This window comes from Carcharodon carcharias, chromosome 34, assembly GCF_017639515.1.
Source record: "Carcharodon carcharias isolate sCarCar2 chromosome 34, sCarCar2.pri, whole genome shotgun sequence".
Lineage (NCBI taxonomy): Eukaryota > Metazoa > Chordata > Chondrichthyes > Lamniformes > Lamnidae > Carcharodon > Carcharodon carcharias.
Window position 1 is genome coordinate 6,431,150 of NC_054500.1, and position 20,994 is coordinate 6,452,143.

Genomic DNA, 20,994 nt, shown 5'->3' on the forward strand with positions numbered 1-20,994 from the left:
TTGAAAATGGGGGCAGTGAGGGCTGTTTGGCTGATAGTTAAGCATCATCTAATTGGGTAGTGAGTCTTTTTGCTTTCCGATTGGCGTAGGAAGGCCGTATATCACAAGGAAGGACGTGTTGGCTGATTAACGGCTGGAGTGTGGGGGCAAGTCAGGTGGTGAAACCTCGGGGAATACATTTAATCACAGTTGGCAACTCAAGTGTGGGTTCCAGTCCCATTCCAGAAATGTGAGCACAAACTTCAGGCAGTGCTGAGGGAGCACTAAACTGTCAAAAGTTGTCTTCTTGCGGAAGAGACTTTAAACCAAGGCCCCCGTCCGCCCTGTCAGATGTAAGAACCCAGGGTAGTATTCAAACAAGAGCAGGGGAGTTCTCCTGGGTCTTCTGGCCAATATTTACCCCTCAATCAACATCGGTAAAGCAGATTACTGTTTGTGGGATCTTGCTATGCTCGGTGGGCAGCTGTGTTTTTGATATTACGACCAGTGCACTGAAGACTCGCTGAATTAATTCCTGGGATGGAGGGATTGTCCTATGAGGAAACGTTAAATAGAGTGGGGCTTTATCCTCTGGAGTTTAGGAGAATGAAAGGTGATCTCATTCAGACATACAGAATTCTTACAGGGAATAACAGGGCAGATGCAGGAGAGATGTTTCCCTTGGCTGGGACAGGGGGCAGAGGGAGGCGGGGTGTCTAGAACCAGGGTAAAGGGCAGGTCATTTAGGACTGAGATGAGGAGGAATTTCTTCACTCAGAGGGTGGTGAATGTTTGGAATTCTCTACCCTAGTGGGCTGGGGAGGCTCAGTTGTTGAGTATGTTCAAGACTGAGATCGATAGATTTCTACATATTTAAAACATCGAGGGATACGGGGATAGTGCAGGGAAATGGTGTTGAAGTAGAAGGTTAGTCGTGACCTCATCGAATGGAGGAGTGGGCTCGAAGGGCTGAATGGCCTCTACTCCTGCTCCTATTTCTTATGTTCTTATTACAATGGTGTCTGCACCTCGGAAGAACTTCATTGGCTGTGAAGTGCTTTGGGATGTCCGGAGGCCCTGAAAGGCAGTATATAAATGCAAGCCCTTTGCCCTATGTTGACTCCCAAGTCAATACACGACACGTGGTTATTGGGCTGTGTGTTTCATGTGTTAACAGGAGCAAAGACGGCCATCGTGGACATGCACAGGCTGACGGCTGGGGTTCTACACACAAAATTCTGGATTGTGGACAGGAAGCACTTGTACATTGGAAGTTCCAACATGGACTGGAGGTCACTGACCCAGGTACCGAGGGGAAGCTGTGGGCAGACAAGGCCGAAGCCTTGTCAATAAGTCAAACTCCAGGACTCGTTCCTCTGATCCAAAAGCCAGAAATTTTCCAGAAAAAAGTCATGTCAGCAAGACCTGGGATCAGGGATTGGGAAGCATAGGCCCCAGGCTCACCCAATCCAGGGCCTTGGCCTCAGTTCCACAAGAATCGATCAGTGCAAGTGTCTTCTAGGTAGAGGAGGAGGGGTGAGATTGTGACGGATGAGCTGCTACCTTGGGTGGGGCTACTGAGGTGGAGGGAGAGGGCGATTAAAGATAGGGGCTATCGGGGGTGCTAATAGGGGTGGTAGAGGGAAAAGCAATTCAGAGGGATATTGGGAGCAAAGGCAGTACTGTGGATTCGGGAAAATCGCTCTCCCTGGCCTTCAGGGCTCCAGATTTAGGAAAATATTTTTATTCTCATCCTTGTTTCCAAATCCTTCCATGGCCTCCCTAAGACTGTAATGTCCTCCAGCCCCACAACCCTCCGAGGTATCCGCACTCCTCTAATTCTGGTCTCTTGTGCATTACCAATTTTAACCGCTCCACCATTGGTGGCCGTGCCTTCAATTGCCTTGAAGCTCTGGAATTCCCTCCCTACACCTCCACCGCCTCACTACCTCATCTTCCTCCATTAAGACACTCCTTAAAACCTACCTCTTTGACCAAGCTTTTGGCCACCTGACTTCATACCTCCTCATGTGGCTCAATGTCACACTATGTTTTCTAATGCTCCTGGGAAGCACCTTGGGATGTTTCATTATGTTAAAGGTGCTATGTAAGTATAAGTTGTTGTTATAAATGTATCTTTTTAGTGACCACCGTCAGTGGTCTCTTTAAGGACCCCACAGTAAGTCTGCAGCTGGTCTGGTGATGGCTTCCTTCAGAGAAAGCCAGTTTTGTAAACGGAGTCTCAAACAGTTTGAAGGTCTCGGTTTGATTATGATAAAGACAAACATTTGCCCCAGGCGGAGGCCCCTTGTTGCCTCTTTCTCCATCTTTACCAACCCGATGATGGTGCATTTCCAATGAGGAATTAGCATGCCCGCCATATTGGAGGCTTAGGCGCCTACTTTGTGCCCGAGAAATGGGTGCAGCGCTCTCGAGTTTCTGACCAACAGGTTTTAGGTTCAAGCCCCACTACAGAGACTTGAGCCCAATTTCTAGGCTGACGCTTCAGTGCAGTACAGAGGGAGTGCTGCAATGTCAGAGGTGCCATCTTTTGCATGGGGCATTAATCTGAGGCCTGAGTGGGTAGATGGAAAATATCTTGTGTCACAACTTGAAGAAAGCAGGGGGTTTCCTTTAGTCCGTAGCCAAAATCTATCCTTCAAACAAGATCTCAAAAAGAAATGATATTTCCCTCTTCGTTTTCTGCCTGGACACAAACTGGCCGTGCATTACCTGTACATCAATAGTGACTACACATTAAAAACGTTTTAAATGCCCTGTGAATTACTAGGGGGCATCCTGTGGATGAGGAAGGTGCTATGCAAATGCAAGTTCTTTTCAATGGGAGCTTTGTTTCATGGACATTTGTGATATACGGTGGGGTGGGGGGTGAGAGAAGTTTCTCACAGTTTCCTGTGGGATTCATTACCTTAAATATATTCCTACCTTTTGGCAGGTTAAGGAGCTGGGAGCCATCGTCTACAACTGCAGCCGTCTGGCCCAGGACCTGGGCAAGATTTTCGAAGAGTACTGGGCTATAGGTGGGCCCAACAGTAGCATCCCATCTCCCTGGCCCAGCAATTACTCAACGGCCTACAATAGTCAAACCCCGATGGAACTGGACCTCGACAACGCTCCAGCCAGAGTCTATTTTTCAGTAAGCTTTGCAAAATGTTGCCTGTTTTTATCAGTGGTTCAATGGGATCCGCGCAGAGACAGGGTGGGTGTTGACATGTTGGTAGTTGGTGCCTTCAGTCAGTTTGGCAGCCGAGTCCTTCAGGGCTCAGCCAACTGAGTCAGTGGTGGTACGACTTGGTCAAACCTGATGCTGGGCATTGAAGTTCCCCACCCAGAGTGTGTTACTAGCCTCAGTGCTGTCTCCAAATCCTGTTCAACAGGCAGGGACGCTGATCTGTCCGTGGTCAGAGGCAATAGTGGAAAGCACAAGAACACAAGAAATAGGAGCAGGAGTAGACCACTCAGCCCATCGAGCCTGCTCTACTATTCAATACAATCATAGCTGACCTTGGGCTTCAACTCCATTTTGCTGCCCACTCCCCATGTCCCTTAGTTTCCTTGGAGACCAAAAATCTGTCTGCCCCAGCCTTAAATGTATTCAATGATGGGGCACCCACAACCCTCTGGGGTAGAGAATTCCAAAGATTCACAACCCTTTGAGTAAAGAAATTTCTCTCCATTTCAGTCCTGAATGATCGGCCCCTTATCCTGAGACTGGACACCTGTGTTTTAGCTTCGCAGCCAGGGGGAAACAATCCACCCTATTAAGTGCCTTCATAATTTTGTAGATTTCAATGAGATCACCTCTCACTCTTCTAAACTCCGGAGAATATAAGCCCAATTTACTCAGCCCCTCATCATAGAACAACCCCCTCATCCCAGGGGCCAATTTAGTGAACCTTTGCCATACCGTTTCCAACGCAAGTATGTCCTTTCTTAAATGTGGAGACCAAAACTGCACACAGTGTGGTTGTGGTCTCACCAGAACCCTGTAAAATTGTAGCAAGACTTCTTTATTCCTATACTCCAATCTCCCTGCAATAAAGGCCAACATGCCATTTATCTTCCTGCTTGCTGTACCTCCATGCTAACTTTCTGTGTTCCCTTTTACAATCACACACAGGTGTCTTTGAATGTCAACACTTAAAAGTTTCACACCTTTTAAAAAATATTCTGTTCTTCTATTCTAAGCCTGTTCTAGGCTGAAGGATTGGCCAGTTGAATGTTTCAAAGCTGAGACTAATAGATTTTTGTTAAGCAGGGTTAGGGTTATGGCACAAAGGTGTTCAAAATCACGAGGGGCCTGGACAGAGTGGACAGGGAGAAACTGTTCCCATTGGCAGAAGGATCGAGATCGGATTTAAGGTAATTGGCAAAAGAAGCACTGGAGACGTGAGGAGAAACATTATCTTGCAGAGGGCTGGCACAGACATGATGGGTCGAATGGCCTCCTTCTGTGCTGCAAGCATTCGATGATTGTATGATTGTAGCTGGGTAGATGGAATTAAGATTCAGATCAGCCATGATCTAATTGAATGATGAAAGTTTCGAAGGGCTGAATGGCCTCCTCCTCTTTCTATGATAGATGGTGATAAACAGAATTGATTTTCTGAAGGGCTGAGATGTCATGGGCTGAGAAATCAATATTGAGAACGTGTAGGCCACTCTTACCAGACTGTATATCACTGTAAACACAGCTCTGGTAGGTCTATCCAGCTGGTGGGAACCATGGAGTCATTAGGGCCTATCAAGTTCATGCCGACTCCCTGCAGAGCAATCCAGTCAGTCACACTCTCTATCCCTGCACTTTCCTTAGTACCTGTAAAATTTCCTTTGAAAGTCATTCAACATCTCCACTTCCACCACCCTTGTAGACAGCAAATTCCAAATCTTTACCAACCAGTCAAGCTATGAGTGAGAAATGCAGTCCGCGTCTGAGTGAGAAACGCAATCTGCGTCTGAGTGAGAAACGCAATCCGTGTCTGAGTGAGAAACGCAATCTGAGTTTGAGTGAGAAACGCAGTCCACGTCTGAGTGAGAAACGCAGTCCACGTCTGAATGAGAAACACAATCTGTGTCTGAGTGAGAAACGCAATCTGTGTTTGAGTGAGAAACGCAGTCCACGTCTGAATGAGAAACACAGTCCGGGTCTGAGAGAGGAATACAGTCCATGTTTGAATGAGGAACACAGTCTGTGTCTGGCTAAGGTCCTCTACAACTGAGGACCAGCCTCCTTCCCTTTGTATTGTCATGGTTGCAAAGGTTATAGACAGGTTAAGTGAGTGGACAAGATGGTGGCAAATGAATTTTAAAGTGGAGAAGTGTGAAGTTATCGACTTTGATAGGAAAAATAGAGAAGCAGAATAATTTTAAATATTGGGAGATTAGAAGACATTGGTATTCAGAGGGAGCTGACTGCTAATTACATCAATCACAGCAAGTTAACATGTAGGTACAGCAAGCAATTCGGAAAGCAAATAGCACGTTGGACGTTATTGCAAAGGGCTTGGAGTATCATGGTAAAGAAATCTTGCTGCAATTATATAGGGCCTTAGTGAGACCAGGCTTGGAATACCATGTGCAGTTTTGGTCTCCTTACAAAGGTTATACTTGCCTCAGGGTGAGTGAAACAAAGGCTCACTGGACTGATTCCTGAGGTGGATTGAGGGGATTGTCATTCTGAGGTGAGAGTGAGTAGAGTAGGCCTTTAAGCTCTGGAGTTTAGAAGAATGAGAGGCAACCTTGTTGAAACTTATAACATTGTTGAGGGGTTGACAGGGTTATTTCCCATGGCTGGAGGAGTCTAGAACCAGGAGACACAGTCTCAGAATAAGAGGTAGCCATTTAGGACTGAAATGAGGAGAAATTTCCTCTCTCAAAGGGTTGAGAATCTTTGGAATTCTCTACCCCAGGGAGTTGTGGATTCTGAGTCATTGGGTATATTGAAGAGAGGGTTCAATAGGTTTTTGGATATGAAGGGAATTAAGGGACAGGGCAGAAAGGTGGCATTGAGGGGAAGATCAGTCATGATTTTATTGATTGATGGAGCATGTACGAAGCGACAAGTGGTTTACTCCTGCTCCTATTTCTTAATGCTTCTATGTTCTTAAATATTTCAGCTCCCTCAATTTAAAGGCTAACTTCCCACCAGCCTTTTGGTTTGTTTTTAACCCTGCGTGTCTACTTAGCATTTAACTACACCTTGACACCAAATTCCTTCACATCTCCATAGCTCCTAGTTTCAACCCATTAAGAAAAGATCCCAGTTTTCCTTTAACCGGTTTAAAGTGAATAAGCTCACACTTCCTCACTGCCTATTTCCATGCCAACAGGCAATACTGGGACCTAAAAGGATTAAATTATAAGGACAGGTTGCACAGATCAGGCTTGTATTCCCTCAAGCAAAGCAGATTAATGGGTGATTTAATTGAAGTGTTTAATTTAGTTAAAGGGAACATAACTTTACAATTAGAGCTAGGCTGCTCAGGAGAAGCACTTCATCTGGAACTCTTCTCCCAAAAATCTGTTGAGGAGGGAGGGTCAGTTTGCAAGTTTGAAAAGTGTATTTGATAGATTTTTATTGGGTAAGGGGGTTAAGGGTTATGGAACCAAGGTGGGTAAATGGAGTTAAGATACAGATCAACCATGATCCACTTGAATGGTGGAGCAGGCTTGAGGGGCTGAATGGCCTGCTCCTGCTCTTATGTTGCTAAATTCCTCAGATTCATCTCCACCCCCATAGTTCTGCTCACCTGTTCTGTCTCTGCCCCCTTTGTAGCTTCCTGTTCCCACCTGTACAATGGACTGTCCCTCCTAACAGTGTTAGTCACTTTGACTGTTTGCAGAATGGGGCTGAGTTAACATTGATCTCTTGGTCCCCTTTCCCTTTCAGAGCTCTCCACCCACACTGTGTCCAGAGGGACGAACCGATGACCTCGCCTCCATTCTCAGCATCATCGATGATGCGGAACGCTTTGTTTACGTGGCAGTCATGAATTATATTCCGACAACAGTGTTCTCTCATCCCCAAAGGTAAAAGGCAACTTACATGGATCATCTCATTTGTGTGTGTGTGTGTGCGTGTGCGTGGTTGTGTGCACGTGTGTTTGTGTTTGTGCGTCTGTTTGTGTGTTTGTGTTTGTGCGTCTGTTTGTGTGTGCATGTGTTTGTGTGTGTGCGTTTGTATGTGTGTGCGTGTGCGTGCTTGTGTTTGTGTGTGTGTTTGTGTGCATGTGCATGTTTGTGTGTGCATACGTGTGTTTGTGTGCATGTGCATGTTTGTGTGTGCATACGTGTGTTTGTGTTTGTGCATGTGTGTGTTCGTGTGTGAGCGCGTGTGTGTGCATGTGTATGTGTGTTTGTGTGTGTGCGTTTGTGTGTGTGTGTTTGTCTGTCCATGTATACTGCTCTCTCTCTTTCTCCCTCGGCCTCTCTCGCTCTCTGGGCTGGATTTTCTCCATTGAAGTGAGAATCTTGAATTGGGAAATTTCCCAACTCAGCAGGTTTGCCTCCTTGAGAAAGGCCCCCTGATGGAGTTGGGCTGCAGCTTCCTAAGGCAGTTTGGAGGGGGCCAAGGAAGTGGGCGAATACTGAGAGAGGCTAGTTAGAAGGTCCTCCTCAGTTCTTAGGGGCTTTGTACCAGTTGTTTTCTTATACATTGGACCTTCTAGCCCTTACCCCTCACACCTTCTCACCCCTCCACCTACTCTCCTTCTATGCCCCTTCCAGCCCCTTCCATGCCCCCTCCATGCTCTGCATGCCCCATCCACAGCTTCCCTGCATGCTCTATGCCCACTCATCCAGTATGCAGTCTAGAACCAATATGCCGTAAAGTAACAGTGACAAGTTTTGGAACGCACTTAGAAAACACCCATTGAGAAATCTGCTTTGAAAAAAACTGCTGCTCTTACAACCCTATAAAAGTGTCAGTCAGAACAAAGCCATTATGGTATCAAAAAGAAAAGTTTTATCTTAATTCACATCTCTATATCTTGTCCAAGTAAACATGTTGAAAAAATTGAAAGAAAAATTCAAATAAAGGATAATTTATTAAAGCATCATAAAGATGTCAATCAATCGAAGCCAATACTCCATTTCCCTTGTGAAAACAGACCCCTGCTGAGATAATTCCTTAGTGAGTCTTGGAGATTAGCCAAGCATTCATAATGAGGCCATGTGTGAACAGGAACACTCACTCAATGTCTCTCTTTTTCTAACTGTCTCTCTCTCTGTCTCTCCCTCTCCTTATCTATCTGCCTGTCTGTCTCTCTGTCTCTCTCCTTGTCTATCTGTCTCCCTCTATTTCTCTGTCCCTTTTTCTTTGTTCTTCTCTCTCTCACACCCTCTTTCCATTTTGATATTTACTGTGAAAGTCAAGTTCCTAATATCTGTCCTTTTCTAGTTTGAACTTTGTCCTGCTTCTGCGGTAAAATTTGAAGTATTATTCCGGATTTATATATTCTCATCTCTAGACTGACCGATATCCCAGTCTCCAGCTCAAGTTTCCCTTAGTTTGTAGTCAGTTTTGAATCCCGTACCCCTGGCTCTGAGGCTGGAATGCTCCCACTGGGATGGAATTATTCATTACATTAGCTACAAACCACATGTGGCTAATTGCATTTTGATAGGGTAAATAATAAGTAACGGCTAGACACTTGCATTGGGCATTTGACCTCAATATTCATATTCATACAGCATCTGCAGGTAAACCTTAATCTTTCTCTGCTCTTGGTAAAATGTTTAGACCAAACCCAGAGCATGAGAATGTTATTTAAAAGTTGTGATTGATTGCTTTACTTCCTTGGTTACTGAGTAGCAATTGACTTTTCTTTAGCATTGCTGAAAAAAGAGACTTTTTTGTCGAAGCTTTTTGTCTTGCTCTCATCAGGACAATTTGCTAGAGTACCAAATGTACAGGGAACAACAATTTATACAGTATGAGAAGAGATTGCTGATTGGATGGCAAGTGAGCTCTGATTGGTGGAGGCGTTGGCATGGAGAATTCACCAGTTGATGGTGACTGGCAGTTAACTGCCAAGCATTGTTTGAAACTTTTCTTTAGTAAATACATGTGAGCTACATTTATCTGTCCTGCATCTAATGACTATCCTACTAAATATAGTGCATATGGATAAAAGTGTTGCCACAACAATACCTGTGGTGAGTGAGCTATCGCTACTGGACCACACTGAGCTAAGTCAAAGGTTTACTCCTCTCATCATTGAACCATGTCCATACAAAAAACTATCTCAGGATCTATGCATTTTAGCTGCTGGTGCTGACAAAAAGCAACACGTCTCAAACTGTTTTCCACTACACTCCCATTTTAATTCTTGAAAATAAACAAGATCCCAGATGCCAACAAAAACAATACAGCAATAAAGCAGCATAGTAACATTCAGTATTTAATTATTAAAGTTTGCTATAATAAATCAATATATAATACATCATATAAAGATAAAAATCTATTTTTAAAGTACTTTGTAAAAATGTTGTTATTTTATATTTTATGTACTCACCAGTCCATTGCTTCATCTGAGCTGCTCCAACTCATGGACCTAGGCCAGGAAGCAGAAGATGCACATGTTGAGGGTCTTGAGGTGGCTGATGTTGGAGCCAAGGACATCTGCAGTACTAGGTTGAAGGGGTTGGGCTCAGATAGGCCGCAAATCGGTAGCAGAGGCATCACTGCTGGGTTCATGATCGGGCCAGAGCCTTGAGACTCGGAGAAGCAGCCAGAGGCAGAAGCCCACGGCCCAGAGAGACAGACTGACAGCCGAACAGGGCAAGGGCAGGGATGGACACGGCCTGGGCCTCAGTACCAGTGCAGGATGGTGTCACGGAGGAGGAAGAGCTCGCAAACCCATTCGCTGGTTCTGCGAATCTGCTAAATCCATGGTTTCCTCTGATTTACTTCTCTGTTTGGGTCGTGTGAGTGTATTGTTCTTCTTTGGATTAACATCAGCACCACGATGACTAATTCAGCTTCTTCCCCAGTTATTTTAGCCCCGTGCACGGAGAATGTGTTGATGTTTATTTCTGTCTTGCCTGGATTGAATTCCATTGGATACCGTTCTGTCCACATGCACCTTTTATCCAAGTCAATCTGTCTTTGCTGAACTGTCCCCCTTTGACAGGAGCCCTGTGCCAGGGAGAGTACATCTGTGACCAGCTCCACATGCTGTCCACAACCTCAGCCACAACCTGTATCTCTATATCTCCAGACCCATCCTTCAGATGAGATGTTAAACCAAAGCCCTGACTGCCCTCTTGGGTGGACACAAACAATTTGACCAATGGTAATCCTTCAAAGCATCATTTAAAAACAGATGACCCGGCCCTTATCACATCACTGTTTATGGAATCTTGCTGTGCGCAAATTGGCTGCCATGTTCCTACATTACTGAAGTGACTACACATCAAAGCAGTGCTTCCTCGGCTTTGTGTAGCGCTTTGGGATGTCCTGTGGTTGTGAAAGGCGCTATAGAAATGCAGGTTCTTGCTTTCCAGCGGGCATGTCAATCTAGATTGTGGACAGGGTGAGGATCTGGTCACAGACGTACTCTCCCTGTCGCAGGGCTCCTGTCCAATGAACCTCAGGAGGATGATAGGAAGGGGAGTTGGGAGTGGGGCGGGTTGCCGACACGCTTATATGGCCAGTGGTCCTTGGTGCTGGTCCACTGGCGAGTTTGGCGCTGCCTAATAATAATATCACCTTTATTGTTAGGTATTGGCCAGACATCGACACACACTTGCGGAAGGCAGCATTCGAGCGCAAAGTGCATGTGCATCTCCTCATCAGCTGTTGGCTGCACACCAACCCCTCCATGTTCCCTTTCCTTCGGTCACTGGCAGCTCTGAAGAGCAGAGAGAAGCCCCTGAGTGTGGAAGTGGTGAGTGAGTGGCTATCTAGAAGGATGAATGGAGGGTGGAACTGATGGGGCCCTTTGCTGAGAATCTTGTCCTTTCTATAACAGGCTCTGGGGCTTTAGGTTTAACCCACTTACGAGAGGCAAATGTCACTGGAACATGGGAACAGGGGGAGGCCATTCAGCCCCTTAAGCCTGTTCTGCCATTCACATAGATCATGACTGCTCTGTTTCTGAATCCCTTTTTCCCACCTTGGTTCTGTAACCCAGGATACCCCTGCTTAACAATCAATTTCAGTCTTAAAATTTTCAATTGAGCCCCAACTGCAACACCTTTCTGGGGGGCGGTGGGGAGGGGGAGAGTTCCTGATTTCCACTCCCCTTTGTGTGAAGAAGCGCTTCCTGATATCACCCCTGAATGGTCTGGCTGGAAATTTAAGTGTAAATCTCCTTCTCCTGAACTCCCCCATCAGAGGAAATAGTTTCTCCCTATCTACCCTATCCTTTCATCATCTTAAACCCTGCGATTAGATCGCTCCTTAGACTTAAGAACATAAGAAATTGGAGCATTCCTCCCCCTGAACCTGTTCCACCATTCAGTAATATCATGGATGATCTGATTAACTCTACTTTCCTGCTTGTTCCCCATTACCCTTGACTCTATTGCAAATTAATAATCTGTCGAGTACAGTTTTGAGTATAACGACCCAGCAATGACCCAGCCTCCACTGCTCGCTGGAGAAGAGAATTCCAAGGACTAACAACCCTCTAAGGGGAGAAAGTCCACCTCATCTGCATCTTAAATGGGGGACCCCTTATTTTTAAGCCTTGCACACCCTAGTTCTAGATTCCCTCAGAACGTTGTATATGTCAATAAAATCGCCTCTCAATCTTCTAAACTTCAAACCCAAACTGCTCAATCTTTCCTCATAAAGGAAACCCCTCAGCCCAGTAAACCTTCCAAGCGCCCTCTGCTAAGTGCATCCAAACTATATAGTGACGTAAGACAAAGCATCCACAAACCCTCCAGGGTAGAGAATTTCAAAGATTCATAATGTGGCCAAACAGGTTGAGTGTCAACCTGCAAATCCTCCCAACACATTCCAACGGGAGGCGGTAAGAGCGGGAGAGGTTCCTGGTCAGTCATGTGATGGGAAGAATGTTGGAGCCTCTATCCACAGCTCCAGAGCACAACATGTGTTATTTATTCTTTCGTGGGGCGTGGGCATCATTGGCAAGGCCAGCATTTGTTGCCCATCCACTGAGTGACTTGCTAGACCGTTCCAGAGGGCAGTTAAGAGTCAAGCACGTTGCTGTGGGTCTAGAGTCATATGTAGGCCAGACCGGGTAAGGGTGGCAGATTTCCTCCACTAAAAGACATGAGTGAACTAAATGGGTTTTTAACAACAACGGATGATGGTTTTATCATTACCATTACTGAGACTAGCTTTATATCCAGGTCTTATTTAATTGAATGCAGATCCCACCAGCTATTGTGGTGGGATTTGAACCCATGTCCCCAGAGCATTAGTCTGGGCCTCTACATTGTAGTCCAGTGACATTACCACTAGGCCATCGTCTCCCCTTGAGTATAAAAGTACATGTTGCCACAGCAACTCTGGATTCCCTGTGTAAACACATCACCAACAGCCCTTTTAATCAGGTTCTGATCCTGATGAACCTGAGCTGTACCCCCTCCAAGGTCAGTGCAGCCTTCCTGAGGTGTGGTGCTCAGAATGGATTACAGGATTCTAGATGGGGCCTAACCAGAGCTCGAATCAGCTGTCACATAACTTTCACCTTGAGATGAGGTGTAACACCCCATTCGCCTTTCAAACGATCTCTTGTGCAGCCCACTAAGTTTTCATGGGATATCTGCACTTGGATTCCGAAGTCTCTCTGAACCTTTACAGTCCCCTAGCCTCTCGCTCCAGGCTGCGCTCTAGATCATCCCGTTTAGCACTGCCCTCTCGGACCGAGCAGCAGCACACCGGGCAGGCTTTTTAACCCACTGAGGTATGAGCCACCATTACCGCCAGCACTTCCACCGACGGTGTGTTACCGTGGAAACACAGAGTAACCTTCCCCGTTTTGCTCTTGCAGAAAATCTTCATCGTCCCCTCGACATCGAAGCAAAAAAAGATCCCGTTTGCGCGAGTCAATCACAACAAGTACATGGTGACAGACAAAGTGGCCTACATCGGTGAGCAGTCACGTAACCCACCTGATCCCGCACACGATTTGTTTGTAACATATCAAATTTGAACAATTGTGAATTTATGATCAAAGGAGCTGTGCCTAGGAATGAGACACTACATTCTAGATACTCGCTGTGCCGTTACAAATTGCAAATGAAACTCCATTATTTAAGAGAGTTGAGAGAGAAAGAGAAAGAGAGAGAGAGAGAGAAAGAAAGAGAGAGAGAGAAAAAAACCCCCCAGAAATTTTAAGTTAGCCAAACATCTGTTATGGGAAAGTTATTGGAATGGATAATTAAGGACTGATTAATGAGCACTGAGAGATTTGGTTCGAGACAGCCAATATGGATTTGTAAAGTCTTGTCCAACGAGCAATTGAACTTTTTGAAAAACACAACTACAGCAGTAAACAGGGAAATGTCTCTGGATGTGGATTATTTGGGTCTCCAGAAAGTATTCAATAATGTTCCATATAAGAGAGCGCAAGCTATAAAGAAAGCTCATTGAACTGAGGGTAAATTATTGCCCTGGTTCAGAGATTAGTTAGATAGTAGGAGACAGTAGGGATGATGGGTAAAGGCAAAATACTGAGGATGTTGGAAATCTGAAATAAACACAGAAATTGCTAGAAAAATTCAGCAGGTCTGGCAGCATCTGTGGAGAGAGAAACAGAGTTGACGTTTCGAGTCTGTGTGACTCTTCTTCAGAGCTAAAGAGAAGTAGAAATGTGATGGAATTTATACTGTTTAAGGGAGTGTGGAGCAGGTAAAGCAGGACAGAAAGTCAGCGATGGGTGGGGGTTAAGGAGAGATTGACAAAGATGTCATGGACACAAGACAAAGGGAGTGGAATGGTAGTGGTACGGATAATGGGCATTGGAAGAAAGCTACTAGTGGTGTACGCCATGGATTTGAGCTGGGGCCTGAATTAATCACCGCATTTCCTAAATAACATGATAGAATGCCAAATATCCAGTTTGCCAATGAGAGAAAGATTGGTGGCAGAGTCAATAGGATAAGCAGGCCCATAGAATTACAAAGCATTGATAGATTAAGTGAGAGGGCAAATGTGCGGCAGGTCAATGTGAGGTCACCCATTTTGGAGCATAGTTATTTAATTGATGAGAAACCAGCACCAATAAGGTGACAGAGTGGGTTGACGACAGTCATGCGGATGACCTGGTGGATATGGGCTTCCAAAAGGCTTTCGGTAAAGTACCACATAACAGCCTTGTCAGCAAAGCTGAATTCCAATGAATAAAAGGGACGATGGCAAAATGCTTACGATGTTGGCCGAGTGACAGGAAGCAGGGTGGTGGTGAACAGTTGTTTCTCGGACCGGAAGAAGTGGGGGTTCCCCGGGGGTCGGCATTTGGACCACTGCTCTCCTTGATTGACAACCCAGACTTGGGTGTACATGGCACAATTTCAAAACTTGAGAATTATCCCAAACTTGGAAGCATTGTGAACTGTGAGGAGAATGGCGATGAACTTTTAAGAGGACGTACTCAGGCTGGAGGAATGGGTGGACAAGTGACAGGTAAAATTTAACGCTGAGAAGTGTGAAGTGATTCATTGTGGTAGGAAGGGTGAGGAGAGGCAATACAGAATAAAGGGCACAATTCTAAAGAGAGTGCAGGAGCAGTTAGACCTTCGTATGTGCGCACAAATTATTGAAGTTGGCAGGGCAGTTTCAGAAGGCGGTTAATAAAACATACAGGTTATGGGCTTTTTAAATAGGGACATAGAGAACAAAACCAAACAATTTATGTTAAACGTTTACAAAAGACTAGTTCAGCCTCAGCTGGAGTGGTGCATCCAGTTCTGGGCACCACACTTTAGGAAGGATGTGAAGGTAATAGAGAGGGCGGAGAAAAGATTCACGAGAATGGTTCCAAAGATGAGAAACTTCAGTTGCGTAGATCAATTAGAGAAGTTAGGGTCTGTTCTCCTTGGAGAGGAGGAGATTGAGAGGAGATTTGATAGAGGCGTTCAAAATCATGAGGGATCTGGTCGGGAGAAACTGTTCCCATTGGTGGAAGGATCAAGAAGCAGAGGGCACAGGTTTAAGATGATTAGCAAAAGGAATGATGGAGGCATGAGGAGCAGCGAGTGGTTAGGATCTGGAATGTGCTGCCTGAGAGTGTGCTGGAGACAGGGTCAATCGAGTGGTTAGGATCTGGAATGTGCTTCCTGAGAGTGTGGGGGAGACAGGGTCAATCGAGTGGTTAGGATCTGGAATGTGCTGTCTGAGAGTGTGGGGGAGACAGGATCAATCGAGTGGTTAGGATCTGGAATGTGCTTCCTGAGAGTGTGGGGGAGACAGGGTCAATCGAGTGGTTAGGATCTGGAATGTGCTGTCTGAGAGTGTGGGGGAGACAGGATCAATCGAGTGGTTAGGATCTGGAATGTGCTTCCTGAGAGTGTGGTGGAGACAGGGTCAATTGAGTGGGTAGGATCTGGAAGGTGCTGCCTGAGAGTGTGGGGGAGACAGGGTCAATCGAGGGGTAAGGATCTGGAATGTGCTGCCTGAGAGTGTGTTGGAGACAGGATCAATCGAGTGGTTAGGATCTGGAATGTGCTGTCTGAGGGTGTGGGGGAGACAGGATCAATCGAGTGGTTAGGATCTGGAATGTGCTTCCTGAGAGTGTGGTGGAGACAGGGTCAATCAAGTGGTTAGGATCTGGAATGTGCTGTCTGAGAGTGTGGGGGAGACAGGATCAATCGAGTGGTTAGGATCTGGAATGTGCTGTCTGAGAGTGTGGGGGAGACAGGATCAATCGAGTGGTTAGGATCTGGAATGTGCTTCCTGAGAGTGTGGTGGAGACAGGGTCAATTGAGTGGGTAGGATCTGGAAGGTGCTGCCTGAGAGTGTGGGGGAGACAGGGTCAATCGAGGGGTAAGGATCTGGAATGTGCTGCCTGAGAGTGTGTTGGAGACAGGGTTAATCGAGGGGTAAGGATCTGGAATGTGCTGTCTGAGGGTGTGGGGGAGACAGGATCAATCGAGTGGTTAGGATCTGGAATGTGCTGCCTGAGAGTGTGGTGGAGACAGGGTCAATCGAGTGGTTAGGATCTGGAATGTGCTGCCTGAGAGTGTGGTGGAGACAGGGTCAATCGGGTTGGTAGGATCTGGAATGTGCAGCCTGAGAATTCAAACAATTGAGGCATTCGAATGAGGACTGGATAATCACAGAAGCAAATAACATTTGCAGGTTTACGGTGAAAGGTCAGTGGAGTGGGTCTGGGTGAGTTGCTCTTTCAGAGAGCTAGTATGAACATGATGGGCTGAATGGCCTCCATTCTGCTCAGTAACCAATCCACAATTCAGAGGAAGATCACTAAAATGTCATGATCAGATACAAAAAAAGTCAAAAAGGCTAGTGACCTGTTAGCCTTTCTAACCGGGACAGATACAACATGGTATTAGAAACAGAATAAAGCCTTCTCTACACTGTCCCCATCAAACACTCCCAGGACAGGTACAGCACGGGGTTAGATACAGAGTAAAGCTCCCTCTACACTGTCCCCATCAAACACCCCCAGGGTGGGTACAACATGGGGTTAGATAGAGAGTAAAGCTCCCTCTACACTGTCCTCATCAAACACTCCCAGGACAGGTACAACACGGGGTTGTCCCTCTCCTTGTCCCCAATGTAGTGGCTCAGCCTAAACATCACGAGTGAGACTCTTTCCAACCTGTGAGTTCCCTCAGCCCCATTTTCAATGACAGTCAAATTTGAGCCAGGATTTTTTAGGTTTTTACTTTCCCCGTAGCTGAAATAAATTGGCCAGAGCGCTGTCACTCTGCTGGGGAGTGCGTTGGAGTATTCTCCCCTCGAACTATTCTCTCTTCCTCAGGTGATTCCAGACCTGGAGCCCTGCTTCCTCCTGAGCTGGTGGACATGCTGAGCGGGTGATGCTGCCCTCTCTGGTTCTGTATCCGGGAAACGGGAAAGGCTGGAACAATTGTGTCCGCCCTGGGATCGTTATTTACCCAAATGTGGGGTGAGCAGGAGCAGGAACCCCAACCCCTCATTAAAAGAGCACAAGGCCGCTGCTTCCCTCTCCTCCAGCGCCAATTGCTCCCGGCCTGCATCTCGGCCCTGCTCCTAGCACTAACCTCCTTCTTTGGCCATTGCCACCAGGAACACCAGGTACGCACCTAACCCCTCATCACCCACACATACTCCAGACGCTACATAGGAGACATAGCCAAGTCCTGAAGTTGTTAGGGTTGGTGTTGTGGGCCTGATTAAACTGGATTTTTTTTGGTGTGTTTCAGGGACTTCCAACTGGTCTGGTGACTACTTTGAGAATACAGCGGGTGTGGGCCTCGTGGTGAACCAGACCGATTCAGGCAAGCGATCCACGGGCTCGACAGTGCCAAAGCAACTGCAAGAGATCTTCGAGCGAGACTGGAACTCGCCATACAGCAAGGCCCTGAAGGATGGGGAGGAATTGAGCAGCAACTGTAAATATATCTAACCGGTCCGGGGAGAACTTGTTCACTCAGGGTCCGAATCTTAATCAGCTCGAGGTCCAAAACCCCAGCAAGAGACACTGAAACTGATCTGGAATCCTGAATGATCTTGAATCATGTTCATTGATGCCCTTCAAGGTGCATTATTCAACAGGAAGTGATAGCACAGGATGTGACCACTGACCTGGGGTGAAGGGTTGGGATTGAATTCGCTTTGGGAATTCTTCTGATCAGTAGATCCAAGGAACTTTCAGCCTTAATGCCACTTCTCCGGGATTTCTGCACGGGATTATTTGAAGAACTCTCACAGGCAATTCAACCTCAACAGAAACCTGTGCTCCAATGGATGCTGCATCTGATGATGAGCACGATGCCCACCTTGCTGTTCTACACCGTAAAATATTGCTGTGTCCCCGATCACATTCGTGGTTACTCACAGGCCACAAGACAGAATATGGGGCCCAGAGGGACACAAAACACTGGCCCCTCAACTCTGGTACGTGTGTCCAGACCGATGGCTCCCTCTGTCTGCTCTCTCTAAGGATCCTAACATGTAATGGGATTGGGTCAGTCCCAATCCAGGTCCCAGTGGGTTGGGACCACAGCACCAAAGTGGCCCTTATTCAGCAGTCGAGCACACAGGCCAGCGGGCATAATATGTACCGTTGGTCAATGTTGGCCACTTCTCAGTCTGCACCATAATGTAGACAGAAAGCGAGGAGCTTTACTCTGTATCTAACCCCGTGCTGACCCTGTCCTGGGAGCTTATGATAATTTACTCAGTTTCTATTCTAACAATAACATCCCTCCAGTAAAATTGCCACCAAAGGAAATGGTCATGCAGCTGCACAGGTATTATTTTATTGTATATAATCTCCCTCTCCCCACAAAGTGCAGCTTCTGTGTGGGAAGAGCAACAGAGGTGCTGGAGCCTGATGTACTACATTCCAAATGCACATTACACTACCTCGTTCTGTGCACCTCCTTTCATCAGCTTTGAAATAAAATCTATTTTAAGTCCGAAGGCCTTGGTCAATTCCTCAGGCTTCCTCTGGAACCTCTCTGGGTTTAAGGGATTATTCTAAAGTTTCACCAGAAACCAAACTGAATTCAAGTTGTCAATAATTGTTCAACGGAACAAAACCAACATTGTTAAACTGAGCAACCCAGAGTGCAGGGCCGGGGCCCAGAGTGCAGGAGGAGGGCCAAGGCCCAGAGTGCAGGGCCGAGGCCCAGAGTGCAGGAGGAGGGCCAAGGCCCAGAGTGCAGGAGGAGGGCCGGGGCCCAGAGTGCAGGGCCGAGGCCCAGAGTACAGGGTCGGGGCCTGGAGTGCAGGAGGAGGGCCAAGGCCCAGAGTGCAGGGCCGGGACCCAGAGTGCAGGAGGGGAGCCGGGGCCCGGAGTGCAGGAGGAGGGCCGGGTCCCAGAGTGCAGGGCCCACCCAGAGTGCAGGAGGGGAGCCGGGGCCCGGAGTGCAGGAGGAGGGCCGGGGCCCAGAGTGCAGGGCCGGGGCCCAGAGTGCAGGGCCGGGGCCCAGAGTGCAGGGCCGGGGCCCAGAGTGCAGGAGGGGAGCCGGGGCCCGGAGTGCAGGAGGAGGGCCGGGGCCCAGAGCGCAGAAGGAGGGCCGGGGCCCAGCGTGCAGGGCCGGGGCCCAGAGCGCAGAAGGAGGGCCGGGACCCAGCGTGCAGGAGAACTTCAAGGTTTATAATGAGTTGGAGGGATGCTGGGGAGTGAGGAACAATTGTTTAGGTGACTCCAGGACTGTGTTTTAAAAGCCTGATTACAGGGGGCAGGATTGTCAGCAATGAGAGCTGGAAGACAAGGATAAGAGTAACAACCGAGACTCATCTCATCTCCAATTCTCTCCCCCCACTCCATCCTCAGCTCAAATTCTAAGTTCAAGGAAGCTCATGGATATTGTTTTTCCTCTCAGTTTGATGCTATTCACTCAGGAACCTCCTCCTCACCCACAGCTCCGGAACACCATTAGTCCTTTCATCACCAATTTCACTCTGAAGATCATCCCATTTTCCCCCTGAGATTTCAACGGGGCCCAGTGCTTCCTTGACTCGACTTGACCCAACACCTGACCATTCCACTATGCCGTGTGCTCTTTCTAGTTCATGCTTCGAGGCGAGGATGACCACATTCATCATCTGGGCTGTTTGGTGGGTACGTAGGGAGCTGCTAAGGCTGACCTGCACCCGGAAGGTTCTGCTACAAGCAGGAAGGGATACTGCAGATCACTGAGTTTTGGATGTGTTGCTGGCCGTGGATTTCCTCTCTTCGCGTTTTCCCTCAGTCTCTGCTTTCGAAGGAGGCCGAGCCATTTGTTATTTAGTTGCGCCAGGTGCAGCGACCCTGGGCAAGCTTCTCCCAGTACTTGAAGTTGCTACCAAAGCCCAAGGTGAAGCCTTCGGCGTGTCCTTGGAGAGCTTCCTTTGACCGCAGTGTGAGCTCACCCCAAACTCGAGCTCTCCATAGAAGATTCTCTTTGGTAAGTGGGTATCAGGGATTCTGGCGACATGACCAGCCCAACTCAGTTGTGACTATCTCAATCTGGTGTGGATGCTTGGCACACCAGCTCAGGTGGGCACCACAGTGTTGGGTATTTTGCCCTGCCACCTGATTTTCAGAAACTTCCGTAGGCAGCTCAGGTGAAAGCTGCGGTCACCCAGACAAGGGGAGAGTATTCCATCACACTCCTGACTTGTGCCTTGTAGATGGTGGACAGGCTTTGGGGAATCAGGAGGTGAGTTACTCGCTGCCGGATTCCCAGCCTCTGTCCTACTCTTGTAGCCACAGTATTTATAATGGTCCAGTTCAACTTCTGGTCAATGGTAACACCCAGGATGTTGATTGTGGGGGATTCAGTGATGGTAATTCCATTGAACATCAAGGGGTGATGGTTAGATTCTCTCTCATTGGAGATGTCATTGCCTGGCACTTATGTGGCATGAATGTTACTTGCCTCTTGTCAGCCCAAGCCTGGATATTGTCCAGGTCTTGCTGCATTTGGACATGGACTGCCACAGTATCTGAGTCAATCTGTCAGCACTGATGATCAGTGATGAACCACCAGGCTGGGGCCTGTACACAGATTTCAGAGCTTCATAGAATCCCTTCCAGTATGTGAAGTCTGTCTGCTTTCTGATTCAGCCAAGTGTCTTGCAACTCTTTGATCTTCTGCTGGACAGTCCTGTGGGTGTTTCGATCAGCATCATCAGTGTGGACAGTGATAACTCACAGTAACAACTCACCAAGGCTCCTTCGACAGCACCTTCCAAACCAACGACCACTACCATCTAGAAGGACAAGGGCAGCAGACACATGGGAACACCACCACCTGGAAGTTCCCCTCCAAGTCACTCACCATCCTGACTTGGAAATATATCGGCCGTTCCTTCACTGTCACTGGGTCAAAATCCTGGAACTCCCTCCCTAACAGCAC

At 47.3% G+C, this 20,994-nt stretch overlaps 1 protein-coding gene across 3 annotated transcripts in view; it reads left to right on the plus strand.

Moving 5' to 3' along the window:
- pld3 (phospholipase D family, member 3) overlaps positions 1-18,568 on the plus strand; it is a 37,482-nt gene extending 18,914 nt beyond the window's left edge. For all 3 annotated transcript variants that reach the window (XM_041179524.1, XM_041179523.1, XM_041179522.1), the window contains 6 exons: positions 1,157-1,284; positions 2,936-3,136; positions 6,890-7,029; positions 10,724-10,889; positions 12,969-13,068; positions 17,347-18,568. In XM_041179524.1, coding sequence (XP_041035458.1) covers positions 1,157-1,284; positions 2,936-3,136; positions 6,890-7,029; positions 10,724-10,889; positions 12,969-13,068; positions 17,347-17,549 — 938 coding nt within the window. In that variant the 3' untranslated portion in view covers positions 17,550-18,568. The remainder of the gene's footprint in view (positions 1-1,156; positions 1,285-2,935; positions 3,137-6,889; positions 7,030-10,723; positions 10,890-12,968; positions 13,069-17,346) is intronic.
- The last annotated feature ends 2,426 nt before the right edge of the window (positions 18,569-20,994 follow it).